Source organism: Oryctolagus cuniculus, chromosome 7 (assembly GCF_964237555.1).
Source record: "Oryctolagus cuniculus chromosome 7, mOryCun1.1, whole genome shotgun sequence".
NCBI classification, from domain to species: domain Eukaryota; kingdom Metazoa; phylum Chordata; class Mammalia; order Lagomorpha; family Leporidae; genus Oryctolagus; species Oryctolagus cuniculus.
Window position 1 is genome coordinate 163,786,831 of NC_091438.1, and position 15,660 is coordinate 163,802,490.

The following is a 15,660-nucleotide window of genomic DNA, read 5'->3' on the forward strand; positions in this document are numbered from 1 at the left end:
CACACCCCAGCTTCCCCGTGACCTCAGCCCGCGGCTCTGGGGGTCACTCTCTGTGCCAAGATGGATGGGGTCCCCCAAAACTCCCGCCCAGCAGGGCCTTTGCAGACGTCGCTGCTTAAGATGAGGTCGCCCCAGGGTGGGCTGGGCCTGACCCTCCGGGCGGCGCCACACCGGGAGGAGACACCGATGGGAAAACACACAACACCAGGAGCAGGGCAGGGCCTGGGTCGGATCCTGTGCCCCCCTCCAACCACCCCAAGCCTCCAGAGGGACCCAGGCACCCACACCTGAGGCTGGATTTGGCCACCAGGGCTGGGAGGGACACGGCCGACCCACACCCCGCACCCAAGCCTTCACCCCAGGCTCTGCTTGGCGAGCAGCAAATGAGGACCCCACCCCCGGCGTGGTTGTGGCTTTGCGACAGGAGAGGGGCTGGGTGCTGCCCACCACGCCCCGGCCCCCTCACCCCTCTCCTGTGGCCTCAGGGACTGACAGGGTGAGGAAGCCGCCAGTGCCCAAAGGCCATCCCTGGGGAGTGAGACGCAAGACCCCGCGCTGAGCCGGCTCCTGGGGCTGCAGACGGGGATCCCCTCGGCCCTCACTGTGGCCCGCCGCCCCCGGAAGAGCGCCGGCCATCAGAGCGCCGGCCTCCCGCCCCTCCCGGCCCTGTAAGCACGCGGGCAGAAGAGCAGCCTGCAGGCTGCTGTGGAGTCGGCGAAGGCTCTGCCCGGGTGGGCCCGGCCGCGGCGCCCGGGCCGGCACAAAGGCTGGCTTTAAATAGCTGCAGAAAGGAGGGCGGAGGCGGCGCGGCGCAGGGCGGGGCAGGGGCCCGGCGGCAGAGGGGCTCAGCCTGCTGGCCCGCAGCAGCCCTGCAAAGCTCCAACCCCCCCACCCCCCCCAAAGCCCAGGGAGCGCTGACCCTGGGTCACCCGGTGAAGGTCCACCCTCGGGGTGAGAGGACACGGCGGGCAGCAGGGGGCCGCCGGGCTGCCGTGTGCGCCATCTGGCTGGCAGCTCTGCGGGTTGCCACGGTGGGAAGAGGGACAGCAGGGGACGTCACTGCCCTGTGTCCTGCCCTGGCCGGGCCCCGCCTGCCTCCCCGCATCGGGAGGTGCCCGCAGCCGCTGACCCAGATCTGTCTCTGCTGGGAGGCCACCTGCTCTCTGCTGGCTCCGAGGCCCGTTCCGTTCCATTTGCAGCTCCCGGTCGCTGCAGCCCAGTCCACCCCATCCCCGACAGCCCCGTCCTTTAGGGCAGGGACCACCACCACCGGGACGGAGGGACCTCGGCAGGGGAGGGGCCCTGATCAGAAGCAGACGGTGGGCGCTGGCCTGTGGCCCCTCTGAGCTTTGAGAAGGACCCTGGTGCTCTGGCTCTGGCCTCCGGCCGGGCCTGCACCACACCCAGCCACGACGGCCGCTCGGCACGCTGCCCCGCGCCTCTTCTGCAGAGCGACCTGCAGGAGCTGCTGTCAGAGGCTGCAGCCATCACCGAGCTCCTGGGAGAATCTGTCCGGTGTCGCTGGGGCCTCTGAGCTCCTGTCGCCACTGCCCCGGTGCCCCGGCGCTGGGGACCACGGGGCCAAGGGGGCAGTGCCTCCTCAAGCCCTCCAGGCCTCCAGCCCGGGCCAAGGCTGGCCCCAAGCCCTGGGATCTCAGGCCGGTCTCAGAAGCACGCGGCTCTGGCCTCCGCCAGCCCTGGGCTCCCTGCCCTCCGCTGTGCCCACTTTAGAGCACGAGCCCACCCCTGCCCACCTGCAGCCGTCACAGATGCCAGCTACTCCTCTTCCCAGGCTCCCCCGTCAGATGCCAGCTACTCCTCTTCCCCAGGCTCCCCCGCCAGATGCCAGCTACTCCTCTTCCCAGGCTCCCCCGCCAGGTCAGCCGCTGCCTGGGCCCAAGCCCCCGCGAGCCTGGGCAGGGTCCCAGGGCCTGCAGAGACAGCCCCACCCAGAAGCATCCCCTGAGCCCCGGGCTGGGAGCAGGCAGGTGGGGGGTGGTCCAGGCGCCAGAAGACACAGCGCAGTCGGAGCAGAGCCAGCCCCCGGCCAGGGCTTTATTCCATGCTGGGACAGTGGCCTCCTGCGGCTTCCACCGCCCACTCCACCTCCGTCCGCAAACGCCCCACAGAGCGAGGCCTGGCAGCCGGGGCGGCCGCTCTGCCGAGAGCCGCAGGCCAGCTTTGGGGGAGGCTGCAGTGGGAGCCAGGGAGGCCCAGGGGTCCTCGTTTGCCGGGGTCGGTGGGAAACAGGCAAGCAGGGTCTTCCTGGTGGGAGGGGCGCGTGCCACCTCACATGGTGTAGGCCGCCCAGTACACGACGTTGACGGCCGCGAAGGCCGCGGGGAAGACGGCGCGGGCGTAGATGTCGATGGTGTCGGCGCCAATGGGCTTGAACCGGGCGCGGAGGCCCCCCGAGCCCCCCGGGCAGGCCGGCCCCTCCTCCTTGGTCTCCCCCGTCTCCACCTCCACTGACCGGTAGGAGCCCAGCAGGTGCCCAGGGACGCGGCACGGCCGGCGGGAGACGGCCAGCTCCTGGGTGACGCCAGCGGCCGAGAGGGAGAAGAGGACGATCGCGTTCCTCACGTCCATCTGCCCGGGCAGGGGCTGGGGTCAGGGCGCCGCGACCACAGCAGCCGAGGCGAGGCGCCCAGAGCTGCCCCGTCACAAGAGGGACCTGCATGGGGGCCTGGGGAACACACTCCGGCCTCACCTCCGCCCTTGGCTTTGTGACCTTGACCTTGGCCTTCCGCTTCCTCCTGTAGTCGGCGTTGAAGTGTGCGAAGGCGTACTCCACCAGGGCGGCAAACACGAACACGTAGCAGATCCAGAAGTACACGTCCAGCGCCTTGATGGCCGAGGCCCGCGGCAGCGAGGAGCGGGCGCTGACCATGAGCGTGGTCATGGTCAGCACCGTGGTGATGCCTGCGGGGGTCACGCGGGCGGTGCCGTGTGGGAGCCCGGCCTCGGCGGGCCTGGGTCCCAGACAGCGAGGGTCCACCAGCCTCCCTGCCCCCCGTGCAGGTCAGAGTCCACTGAGCAGGCTGGCCCGGCTGGCCGCTGCCCAGGACAGCCAGCATGAGGCGCCGAGCTCACGGCGGGTGTGGGGGTCCTGCTCCCCGGCACCGCCCTCCAGCCAGCCCCCTGGGAGGCCCCTTTACCTAGAGACACCCTGGCGGGCACCGCCCTGCTCCCCAGCACTGCCCTCCAGCCAGCCCCCTGGGAGCCCCTTTACCTAGAGACACCCTGGCGGGCACCGCGGCCTGGCTGATCCAAAAGGAGACCCAGGACATGGCCACCAGGAGCACGGAGGGCATGTAGGACTGGATGATGTAGACACCGCGGTTCCTCCGCAGGCGGAAGTGCAGGCTGAGCCGGGGGAACTGGCCGGCTGGGGGAGGCACGGCCCACCGTCAGACCTGGGCCGCCGCCCCCTGGGGCTCGGGGCAGGAGGGGCTGTGGTGGGCACTCGGGCCTGGACCCTGCCTTCCCCAGCTCCCACACCGGCTGACGGGCCAGGGTCCCCAGCCTGGCCGCGGGATCGCCCAGAGGAAGCACGGGGGAGGCCCGGAGCTGTCGGTGCCTCGGCTTCCCCCAGGGCAGGGGGCGAGGGCTCCCCGGCTCTGCCAGCCGCCCACCACGTGGTTCCATGGAAGGGCGGCGTGGGGCAGCAGGAGTGGAGGGCCAGGCAGGCCAGGGGAGGCCTGAGAGAGGCCCCCACACCCCCCAGGGCCGCCTCGGCAAGGTGCACACCCCAGGCCCCAGTGCCGCCTCGGCAAGGTGCACACCCCACACCCCCAAGGGCCGCCTCGGCAAGGTGCACACCCCAGGCCCCAGTGCCGCCTCGGCAAGGCGCACACCCCACACCCCCAAGGGCCGCCTCGGCAAGGTATACACCCCAGGCCCCAGTGCTGCCTCGGCAAGGTGCACACCCCAGGCCCCAGTGCCGCCTTGGCAAGGTGCACACCCCACACCCCCAAGGGCCGCCTCGGCAAGGTGCACACCCCAGGCCCCAGTGCCACCTCGGCAAGGTGCACACCCCAGGCCCCAGTCCGGGCGAGCCCGTGCCCCTCGGCGGGTTTGAAGTCAGTGGTTTTCCTGCTGTGCCCAGGACCCTGCACGGCCGGCCGGGCCCCGTCACAAGCAGGAGGCGCCCGCGTTACCCGACTTGAAGTTCATCAGCTCCGTGGAGAAGCGGTAGCTGGTGATGGTGAACTGGGCCAGCTGCAGCCTGTCCAGCCCGTGGATCTGCTCCTGGTTTTCCGACCAGTAGTACACGATGTCCTCCGAGGAGTAGCCATCTGCAGGCAGGCCCACAGGTGGGCCCCGGCCCCGGGCAGCCCCCACATACCCCAGGCCCCCAGGGGCAGGACCGGACGGGGCCCAGCCCACAGCACCTCCAGGCAGGTGGGTGAGGCCAGCAACGCTGGCAGAAGCAGGGTCACCATCGTCAGCAGGTGCAGCCATGTTCCGGCAGCCTGGGCCAGCGACACACAGGCGTCTGGGGTCCTCAGCCCAGCTCTCCCTGGTCACCCGGCCTTCTCCCCGCTCCATCGCCCCCCAAGGCCCCTTCCACTCCTGTGACAGCTTTGCCCTGGGCTCCTCCCTATCCCCTGAGCTGGCTTTGTCCACACTCCGGCCTGCCCCGGTCTGCAACCGCCTCGTCTGACCCCCTCCGGCCACGCCGGCCCACTCACAGCTCTCCAGTTCCAGCATGCACTCCTGCTCATCCATGGGGTACTTGGCCAGGTCCATGTCGCAGGCCACCGTGGAGGTGATTCTGCCCAGACAAGTGTGGAGTGAGGACCGTGGGCAAGGCCAGCCCTCCGGAGCCGGCAGCTCCCCTGCCCCCTGCCGCCCACGGTGGGCTCAGGGGCCCTCTCAGCTGTGAGAGGGCTGTGACATCTGAGAGCCGTGCTCAACTCTGGGGGCGCTTGGGCCTTCAAGAACGGGATTTTATCCGTCCGTCCTTCAAGGTGCAGCTCGGCCAGGGACCTCCGAGGCAGGACCCAGCCGGAGCAGCCCGGCTCTGGCCCGAGAAGCTGTAGACGGCCACGTGGGAGCAGACCCAGAGCTGCCCAGGGCCCTGCTGGCCCGGGGGCGGCCAGAAGTCAAAAGCTTACGTAAAATCTGCTTTTGACAATGTTAAGAAATAACTGCATTTCCAGAAGGCCCGTGTGTGAGCAAAGCACACAGTCGCCAGCGGCAGACGGCCCTCGTGCGCACGAAGCAACCACAGGGCGCGGAGGCAGGGGAGTGACGCTCGCAGCGGCTCCGACGAACCTCAGCACCGGACGCCAGACGCGTGGGACAGAGACAGGGGCTGGGCTGTCGGCACAGAGCGGAGGTTCGCACGGCCTGGCAGACAAGCTCCGTGCCGCTGGACTGTCCACTCGGAGACGCGGACCTAACGTGCCAGGAGCTCCGGCCCTGGGGACCCTGCAGCTGAGGCGTCACCAGCAGACGCCGGGGCCGGGTGCCAGAATGCCCCCCGCCCAGCCCCCGCCAGGAGCAGCCCCGCGCCCAGACCGCTCACCGGATGCTGTACAGGACCACGCCGTCCGGCTGCAGCCGGATGAGTTTGTTCTCCACGGTGACGTCGTGGAACCAGGCCGACTTGGCGTTCACGATGAACGTGTCGGGCAGCCACAGCTTGTCCACGAAGCGGCTGTCCAGGCCCAGGGTCTCGCTGGTGTGGTTGTAGGAGAGCCTGCTGTCCCTCCAGCTCTGGTGCAGGAACACGGTCATGGTGTACTCCTGTGCCGGGCGGGGCGGGTGCGGCTCAGCCCCTGCTCTCGCGGGGCTCGAGCCGGGGGCAGCCGGCTGCACACTCACCATGTTCACCTCCGAGATGTGGTCGATGCTGGCCACCTCCAGGGCGAGGGCCACGTTCACAGGGGGGCCTGTGAGGAGAGGACGGAGTGCAAGGGGGGAGGCGCAGGCCAGGCCCCCCGCCAGGGCCAGCCCAGCGGAGCAGGTCGGCATAGCCGGGGCCTCTGCGCGGGCTGGGTCTCGGTGTGCCTCTGCCGTCGCATCGCAGCTTCCCTGGGGGCCTGGGGCTTGCGATCCAACAGAGCCCCCCGGGGAGACCCAGAGCCCTTCGGGCACACACCCACAGGCAAGCCACTGCTTGAGCCGGCCCCTCACCTCCGATGCCGGGCCGGAAGTTGCGGGCATAGCCTTCCACCAGCCCGTCCAGGTTGGGGAGCCAGGAGATCTCCAGGTTGGAGCCCACGTAGTCCCCGATATCGTTCATGGCTCTGGGAACACAAGGCCAAGTGGTCACCGACAGGGCCCTGGGGCGGCAGCACCGGCCTGGGCACCTGGGCCAGGATGAGGAGTCGGATGCAGGGGAGCCCGGGACGTCCTCGGCCCCTGCACCGTCCTGTGCTCAGCCTCCCCCCTCCCCATGGACCTGCAAGGGAGGCTGCCCAGGAGGACCCTCTCAGGGACACACGGCCGCCCTCCAGCCTCTGGCAGAGAACCGTCCAATCGTCCTTCTAAACATCCATCCATCATCCCTCCACCCATCCATCCATCATCCATCCATCATCCATCCATCCATCAACCCATCCATCCACCCACCCATCTACTCATCCATCATCCATCAATCTACCCATCCATCATCCATCCATCATCCATCCATCATCCACTCATCCATCAGCCATCAGCCATCATCCATCCACCCACCCATCCACTCATCCATCATCCACCCACCCATCCATCCATCATCCATCCATCCATCAACCCATCCATCCACCCATCCATCCACCCACCCATCCATCAGCCATCAGCCATCATCCAACCACCCACCCATCCACTCATCCATCATCCATCAATCTACCCATCCATCATCCATCCACCCACCCATCCATCCATCCATCATCCATCATCCACCCACCCATCCACCCACCCATCCATCATCCACCCACCCACCCATCCACCCACCCATCCATCATCCATCCACTCATCCATCAGCCATCAGCCATCATCCAACCACCCACCCATCTACTCATCCATCATCCATCAATCATCCACCCACCCATCCATCATCCATCCATCATCCATCCATCATCCATCCACTCATCTATCAGCCATCATCCATCCACTCATCTATCAGCCATCATCCATCATCCATCAGCCATCATCAATCCACCCACCCATCCACTCATCCATCACCCATCAATCCACCCACCCATCATCCATCCACTCATCTATCAGCCATCAGCCATCATCCAACCACCCACCCATCTACTCATCCATCATCCATCAACCATCCACCCACCCATCCATCATCCATCCATCATCCATCCATCATCCATCCACTCATCTATCAGCCATTAGCCATCATCCACGCATCAGGTGACTGACTCCCTGGTGTGGGTTCCACTTCAGAAACGCGGCTGCACCGTGGGCAGAGTCACAGCCCAGGCGTGGGTGGAGGTCCAAGTGTCATGGGGGAGGGGCGGGCAAGTGGCTTTAGATTGACAAGCGTTGTGGTAGGGGAGGTCAGGCCCCTGGCCGCCAGGAGTCTGGGGAGGAGACCACCGCCCTGAGAAAGCCACGCCAGAGCCCAAAGCCAGAGAGCACGAGCGTCCAGGGAGAGGCCAGAGGGGGCAGCAGGGAGGCCCAGGCTGTGGGCAGGGATTGAAGGGGTGGGGCCCCTCCCAGGGCTGACCTCCCCCGGGTCAACTCAAGGTCATGAATGAGGTGCCGAGAGATGAGACAGGATTCTGGTGAGGCCAGAGGAGTGCCCGGGGAGCCGGGCAGTGCGTCCTGCCTGGACTCTGGTCCTTACATCACACTCTCAGGGGGTCCTAGAAGCCCCCAGGAAGCCTGGGTTTGAGAGGCACCAGGAGTGGGCCCCCCTCCACAGAGCCACGTCTCTGTCACAGACTGCCCCCCCACAGAGCCACGTCTCTGTCACAGACTGGGCTCTGAAGGAGCCGTCTTTGAACAGAAAGTCCCTCAGCTAAGGTGTTTTGCAAACTTCTGATCGTCACGGGTGGGGAAAGTGACCTTGGACAAGGCCTGCGGCTCTGCTGTCCACCCCAGACAGTCAGCCGCTGCTCCCTGCTGGTCCCCAGGGCCAGGGCTGGGGACAGGGGAAAGAGCTGGAGTCCTGGTCCTACGATTAAAACGCCAAGTGGAGGTCCCCCTGAGGCCGGAGGCAAAGGGATTGAATTGTTTTTGGACCTGCCCAGCTGCCATCAGCCTGCTGGAACCAGGCCACCAGGAGACCACGTCCTCCCTGGGCGCACCTCTTGCCTGTTGACCCCCTTCCCTCTGCACCTGCCCCAGACAAACTCTGCAGCGGGCGGGGCTGGGGGAGCTTGGCAGGGGCAGGGGGCTCCCTGGTCCACCTCCCCTCTACACATGGGGGCCTGAGAGGTCCCCAGGGGGCCTCGAGGCCAGTGTGGCCGGGCTCGGGGCTGCCCTCGGGGAGACGGCTCTGCGCCCACACTCAGAAATTCAAGCACGTCGTGCCCTGGGGCACCGTGAGGACCGACGGCCTCTGCCCAGGGCGCACCTTGGCTATCAGGCCTGGTTCCCTTCTGCCCCCCCCCCCCACAGAAGCAAAGCCGCCCCCGGCACTGCGCCCCTGGGGAGGGTGGGCGTCACCGAGCCCAGCACTGCGGCGGGATCCTCCCCAGCACACTCAGCCTACGGATCCTGACAGCTCCACTTTTAGAGCAACGCAAGGCTCGCCAGCACTCGGTTACCAAGGCAAAGAGCCGCGTGCGGCAGCGGCCGTGAGCTGGCACGGCAGGCGCCGCTGCTTAGCCGCTCCGGGGACTCGGGGCGCCTGCGACCCAGGAGGGCTGCCCCCAAGCAGGCCCCAGCCCCTGACCCCGCCAGCGCCCACAGGAGTCTGGGCTGGGGAGGGTTGGCTAGAACCAGACCCCATCCCTCGGCAAAGCTCCAGGGATGAGGAGCCTGACGCTGGCGGGAGGGAGCGCGGCCGTCCTTGGTCCTGCAGTGGAGGGGACAGGGGTGGCAGGAGGTTCCGTCTGAAGGCCACGCAGGGCGGGAGGGCAGCTGCTTCCCGGCCCCTTCTGAACCTTGGGGCGAACCCACAGCTTCGCACCTGCGCTGTCCCGGTCAGGCCAAAGCCGGGGCAGGAGGCGGAGCCCAGCCCAGGGGCACAGCCACGGCACCCAAAACGGCAGAGCTTAGGGCTCAGGGGGGCAGGCAGTGCGGCGGCCCTGTGCCCGGCACGCGACACCCTGGGAGCCAGACGCCGGCCAGCGCTTTGCAGGAGGCCTCTCCGTGCACGTGTGGACTGGGAGGGGCATCTGGAGGCCCTGTGAGCAGGGCACACAAACGTGAAGCCAGCACCGGGAGGGGTTTACCAGACGGCGAGTCTCGCTGTCAAACTCGGGCTCAAACTGTGTGCTCAGAGCTGTGGGGACTTCAGGCTCGCGGCTCCGTGGAGGGGGCCTGGGCTGGACCCTCCGGCCAGCATGGATGAGCTGGGCCACGCCTCACCCCCGGCCCTTGCTGTCACCTGGGAGTCCCGCAGGACACGCTCCCGTGGTCTCCAGCCCTGCAGCCAGACCCAGGCCTTCCTCGCTCATTCCTCTGGCCCAGCAAGGGAAGTGACACCCCCTCTTCCCCAGCCCCCCCACCATGTTCCCTAGACACCGGCGGCTGAGGCCAGCCATTTTGTCCCAACGGCCACCAGGGGCCATCAGCAGGTGCAGTCCCCTCGCGGGACCGCCTGTTTTGCTTGCACAGAGATGGTTCCAGGAAAGACCCTCTTGCGGGCTGTGGCCGGTGGCCGGGGGTGCAGGGGCCATTCGGACGCCCAGAGAGAGGGCAGAGCGCAGCCCGCACGGAGCCACAGCTGGACCCTTCTCCCAAGCTCCACTACACTTCACGCAGACCCAGAGGTCTTTCTCCCAGCCGGGCACCTGGGCGCCGGCCACCTACTCACCGGGAGCTCAGTGGCTCCTGAAAGGGGCCCACGGCCACCTGGCCCGGCTCCCCCGCAGCCACGCACCTGCCTCCGGGCTCCCACCCTGCTCCCACCGCAGGGGAGCGCCCCCGCCCCAGTTCTCGGATTCTCCTCCCCTCTCTCGCCGCTGGAGGGGGCCGCAGATGCTGGGCGAGAGCTGACAGCAGTTGGGAGGCCGGGCGCTGCGGCCCCCCCACCCCACCGGACAGCGGCCAGCGCCGGCCGGCAGGGGCGCCCGCGGGGACACCGGGGACGAGACCCGCGGTCCCCGCGCCGAGGTTCGCGTCCGCAGCTCCACTCCAGCTCGGTCTCGGCCCGCGGGGGGCCCCCAAATTTCTGGCTCCCCGAGTAGGGACTCCTGCCCCTCCAAGTGCCCCCAGGTAGAGACCCCTGTACCGCGGCGAACCCGTGTGCAGACCTCCACTCACGTGCGGACCCTTGCCCTCCATGTGTCCCCGGGTGGGGACCCTCGCCTTCCTGGCGCCCCCCGGCCGGGACCACCGCTCATCTGCAGCCCCGGGGTGCAGACTCCCGCCCTCCCGGAGCCCCCGGGCCAGGACCCCCGCTCACCTGGCGCCGCGGGGCCGCGCGCGCAGCAGCAGGAGCGCTGGCAGCAGCCAGCGCAACGAAGCCATTGCCCCGGCGGCTCCGCGGGACGCCCGGCGGCCTCGGGCGGCGCGAAGTTGTCCTCCAGGGCCGACGCGGCTGCACCGGCGGGGCGGGGGCGGAGCCTGGCGTCGGTCCCGCCCCCAACCCTGGGCCCCGCCCCCGGCCCCGCCCCGCGCCCGAAGATCCGGACCCCCAGCGGCTGCCCTCGCCCGCTGCGGTCGCGTGTCCTCGCGGGGGCGGCTGGCAGCAGACGGGGCTGGGGGCAGCGGCCCTTGCTCGAGCCAGGGCCGGGGTCCTGGAACGCGGGCGGGCTGAGGGGGAGGGTCCCGGGAACAGCGGGCGGGGGGAGGGGCTCTGTCGCTGCTCACAGCGGTCTGGACTCGCTCCGGCCCCCGGAGCAGTCAAGTCGCGGCCTGGGCTGGCCAGGCCCCACCACGCCCGGAGAGCTAAGAAAGTGGAGGGGCTTTTTTTTGTTTTTTGGGTTTTTTTCTCCATTCTGTTGGAAAGGCAGAGAGACCGCGAGATAAAAAGAGACAGAGAGGGATACATCGTCCATCTGCTGGTTTACTCCCCAGAGGCCCAAGCAAGACAGAAGTCCAGCTGGGTCTCCCACCGGGTGACAGGGCCCCCAGAGCCCGGCCCACCCCTGCTGCCTTCCAGGGCGCCCGTGAGCAGGACGCTGGACTCCAGGTAGAACCCAGGCACTCCGGTGCCCCCGGCTTGGGTTAACGCGCACGCCAAACTCCCCCTCCCCCGTTTTTCTTTTAAACTTGAAGTTCTGGGGCAATTCCCTATAAAAAGATGATCAAAAATTTAGCTTCTGTTCAGTCTCATGCCCTCACTTCTGGTTCCTGGCAGCATAAACGGAACTTGAGAAAACGCTGAAAAATGGTGGACCTTCTCCCCACGTCAGCTGAGTCCCCGCAGGTGCCTGTGGCCCCTGGCCAGAGCAGGCCGGGGAGGGCCGTGTGGATGGCAGTTTGCGGTGGGCTTTCCTAGCCCCGGCTGGGTGCAGTGGGTGTAGAATGGGGCCGGTTCTGTTTGCTTGCTTTCTGTGTTTTTGAGGCGTATTTACTTGAGAGGCCAAGAGAGACAGAGCACTCGTGTCCGATGGTGACTCCCCCAAAGGCCTGCGTTGGGCCCGGGCAGAAGCTGGGGCTGAGGGCTCAGTCCTGGGCTCCCACCCGAGCGGCAGGAACCCAGCACTGCCGCCTCCCAAGGTCTGTGTTAGCGGGAAGCTGGGGTCGGGAGCAGCAGGGGGACAGACGCAGGGCTGTGGTGTGGGACACGGCGTCTTCACGGCCAGGATGCCTCTCAGCTGCTTCTCTTTAAAAAAAAAATTATTTATGTATTTGCAAGGCAGAGACACAGAGATGGGAACAGAGGAATTGACCGTCCACTGGGTGACTCCCCCAAAAGGCCACAGTGGCCAGGGCTGGGCCAAGCTGAAACCAGGGAGCTCCATCCGGTCTCCGTGTGATGGCAGGGACAGACCCAAGCATTGGGCCATCCTCAGCTGCCTTCCCAGGAGCACTGTTTTAAAAGAATTATTTATTTATTTGAAAGTCAGAGTTACACAGAGAGAGAAGGAGAGGCAGAGAGAGAGAGAGAGAGAGAGAGAGAGAGAGCGAGCTCCTCCATCCGCTGGTTCACTCCCCAAATGGCCACAACGGCTGGGGCTGGGCCAAGTGAAAGCCAGGAGCTTCTCCAGGTCTCCCCCGTGGGTGCAGGGGTCCAAGGACCCGGGCCGTCCTCCACTGCTTTCCCAGGCCACAGCAGAGAGCTGGATCAGAGGTGGAGCAGCAGAACTCGAACTGGTGCCCATATGGGATGCCGGCACTGTAGGTGGTGGCTTTACCCGCGACGCCACAGCGCCAGCCCCTCCAGGAGCACAAGCAGGGAGCTGGATCGGAAGCGGAGCAGCAGGACTCGAAGTGTCCCTTCACTGCGGGATGCCAGTGTTGCAGGCCACAGCTGAACCGGCTGCACCCCGGGCCCTCAGGGATGGGCTGCACAAAGCCCCTCTGGTCTGGTCTCAGCTTGAACGTCCCCTCTCGGCTCCTCCTGGCTCCCAGCTGGAGTGAGCTCTTTGGTGGGAAGCGGGGCCCTCGCTACACAGCCCACTCTGTGCCGGCCACACAGGCCCTGGGAGAGCTGGGCCCAGGGCCCGGCCTGCCCGCCCCCCCAGGAGCTGAGGCTGCCCGCAGGTTGCGTTCATCATCTCGTCCCCTTTGTGGAGCTCCTGTGTCTAACAGTGTGGCATACCATCGGTGCCTAATAAGGACAGAAAAACACAGGCTCCGTCTGCATGGTGATCAGCGCCTCCTTTACACGTTGGGACACTGCAGCCCTCGGGGTGACCCTGGGTCAGGTCACCCCTCCGCCCACTCGCAGGCGAGCCCTGGTGACCTTGCGAGTTCACCAGTTCCTTCAGGAGGGACCAGAACGCATTGCTCTTCACTCCTGCTATAGAATCAACGCTGGGTTCCCACGGCAGCGAAGAGCATAGCTCAGGAGGACGGACCGGCGTCTCGGCCCCGGCACTGGTTGTCTGCTGGCATCAGCTCCCCTCCTCCCAGCTACAAACCCGGATGGAGAAGCAGGCGGAGCAAGCCCCCTCGGACGCGGACGCGGTGGACGTCAGCCCGGAGTTTGCAGTTTCCCAGAACACCTGCCGGTCCAGCAGCCCGGAAGCCAGAGCCTGCGCGTCTCTGCGCAGCGCTGCGTTTCAGTTGGATCTGCAGAACGGGAGTCCTTGCGATTGCTTCTTCAAGGTTTTCAAGATTCTGTCACCGTAGCTGGCTCCAGTCCCTTTCCCCGGCTGCTCCCTGCCCTCGTCCCAGCTCCTCCCAGGGCAGCTCCTGCTACTCCAGCCCAGCGGGGAGCAGCCACCCAGGGTCAGGGCCGAGCCGTGGTGCCAGGGCCGAGCCATGGTGCTGTGTGGCCACAGGCTGAGGCGGGCCCGGGTGAGGCGGGAGCGGCACCTGCTCTCCGCTGTTTGAGAATTCGGGAGTGCCGCCCACCAGAGGTCTGGGTGCCAGTGCTGGCTCTGCCGATGGCCGCGCGTGAGACCCCGGGGAAGTCATTTCTCCTGGTGCTGATCTCTCCATTGGCAAGAGCGGGTGAGAGTAGCAGTTTGCTTCCTCTGCATCGCGAGACCAAGATGCTGGTCTCATGTTCTCTCTTTTTTAATTTAATAATGTAGTTGGGCTGGCGCTGTGGCAGGTAAAGCCATTGGCTGCAGTGCTGGCATCCCATATGGGCACTGGTTTGAGTCCCTGCTGCTCCACTTCAGTCCAGCTCTCTGCTGTGGCCTGAGAAGGCAGTGGAGGACGGCCCAACTGCTTGGCCCCTGCACCCACGTGGGAGACCAGGAGAAGCACCTGGCTCCTGACTTCAGATCAGCACAGCTACGGCCATTGCGGCCATCTGGGGAGTGAACCAGCAGATGGAAGACCTCTCTCTGTCTCTCCTCTCTCTGCTTGTAACTCTATCTCTCAAATAAATGAATCTTTAAAAAAAAGTGATTTAAAAAAATAATGTAGCTGACTTAGCTGTCTCTTTAAAGATTTACTGAGAGAGATCTTCCACCTGCTGGTTCACTCCCCAAGTGGCTACAACAGCCAGAGCTGGGCCAGGCTGAAGCCAGGAGCCAGGAGCTCCCTCCAGGTCTCTCACGTGCGTGCAGGGCCCAAGCGCTTGCATCATCTTCCGCTGCTTCCCAGGTGCATTAGCAGGGAGCCGGATCAGAAGTGGAGCAGCCGGGACTCAAACCTCCACCTCCACCTCCTCCTCCTCCCCTCCCATTATGTCACAGCACTGCCCCCGATGCTGGACTACTGAAAGGCGTTGGGGGGGGGCCTTCGACCCAGCTGTTAAAAGACACCTGCAGCCCCCATCGGAGTGCCTGGGTCCGACGTCTGTGTCCCGTGCCTGACTCCAGCTTCTCGCTACTGTGCATCCAGGAAGGCAGTGGTGATGGCCCAAGTCCCTGGGCCCTGCACCCACGTGGGAGACCTGGATGAGCTCCTGGCTCCCGGCTTCAGCCTGGCCCAGCCCTGGGTGTTGGAGATATTTGGGGAGTGAACCAGTGGATGGAAGACATCTCTCTCTCTCTCTCTCTCTCTCTCTCTCTCTCAAATAAGTTAATTTTAAAGACTCATGGGGGCCAATGCTGTTGCATAACAGGTAAAGCCACCACCTTTAGTGCCGGCATCCCATATGGGCGCTGGTTCGAGTCCCGGCTGCTCCATTTCCGATCCAGCTCCCTGCTATAGGGCCCAAGATGGCCCCTGCACCCACGTGGGAGACCTGGATGAGCTCCTGGCTCCTGGCTTCGGATCGGTGCAGTCCCAGCCATTGTGGCCACCTGGGGAGTGAACCAGCTGTAGAAGGCCTCTCTCTCTCTCTCTCTCTCTCTCACGGCTTCTCCTCTCTCTGTGTAGAGACTACAGGTCGGTGAGACCAGAGCTTCCAGTTCCAACAAAGGCATGTGACCGCTACCTCTCCACTAACTGCTGTGAGCTCCCTTCCTGCCCCTCCGACCTGGCGCTGGCTTCTCCCAGGGTGGGATCCGTTCAGAGCCCTTAGGTTGAGTGAGGAGGGCACCACTGCCATCTCTCTCCCACCCAGGCAGGCGGGCGTCACGCCGCGCCCCACGCCCAGGGCCCTGCCGCTTCGGTCAGTTCCAGGAAGTCTCAGATGCCGTCTCTTCTGGCCAGCAGTGCCCTCCCCGAGTGGCATCCAGAAAGCTGTGCAAGGGTCACCAGCAGGCCGCCTGATGTCCCCGCTGGCAGCCTTGTTGGTGTCAGCCTTCGGAAAGCCGCGGGGGGGCGGTGCAAGTCCGGGGCCTGGGGGGCGCTGGCCTGAGTCCGTCCTGGCGGCCTGGGCCGTGGAGGTGAGTCATGGGGGAGGGGGGAGGAGGCTGCAGCAGCTAGATGTAAAGCCCCTGCCTCCGCACTGGGGAGGCTGCTCTGTGATTTCCCCAGGAAAGCGCACCGAGCAGAGGACCTGGCGATCACGTGGAGCCGAGCTCCCTGGGCTCCCAGCGCAATCACGCAATCACGGATCCTGTGATTTCAGCTGGAATCCGTTCA

At 66.1% G+C, this 15,660-nt stretch overlaps 1 protein-coding gene across 2 annotated transcripts; it reads right to left on the bottom strand.

Annotated features, from left to right (window-relative positions):
• Window positions 1-2,025: 2,025 nt before the first annotated feature.
• GABRD (gamma-aminobutyric acid type A receptor subunit delta) lies at window positions 2,026-10,687 on the bottom strand. 2 transcript variants are annotated; one of them, XM_070077111.1, is made up of 9 exons: window positions 10,526-10,687; window positions 6,145-6,257; window positions 5,833-5,900; window positions 5,534-5,724; window positions 4,695-4,777; window positions 4,161-4,298; window positions 3,233-3,388; window positions 2,711-2,922; window positions 2,026-2,589 (listed from the first exon to the last, which is right to left on the bottom strand). In XM_070077111.1, the coding sequence occupies exons 1-9, from the start codon at window positions 10,588-10,590 to the stop codon at window positions 2,290-2,292; spliced, it is 1,326 nt and encodes a 441-aa protein (XP_069933212.1). In that variant the 5' UTR covers window positions 10,591-10,687; the 3' UTR covers window positions 2,026-2,289. The 2 variants fall into 2 exon arrangements, with proteins under 2 accessions (XP_069933212.1, XP_051685513.2); XM_051829553.2 differs by having other exon boundaries at window positions 5,534-5,754.
• Window positions 10,688-15,660: the final 4,973 nt, after the last annotated feature.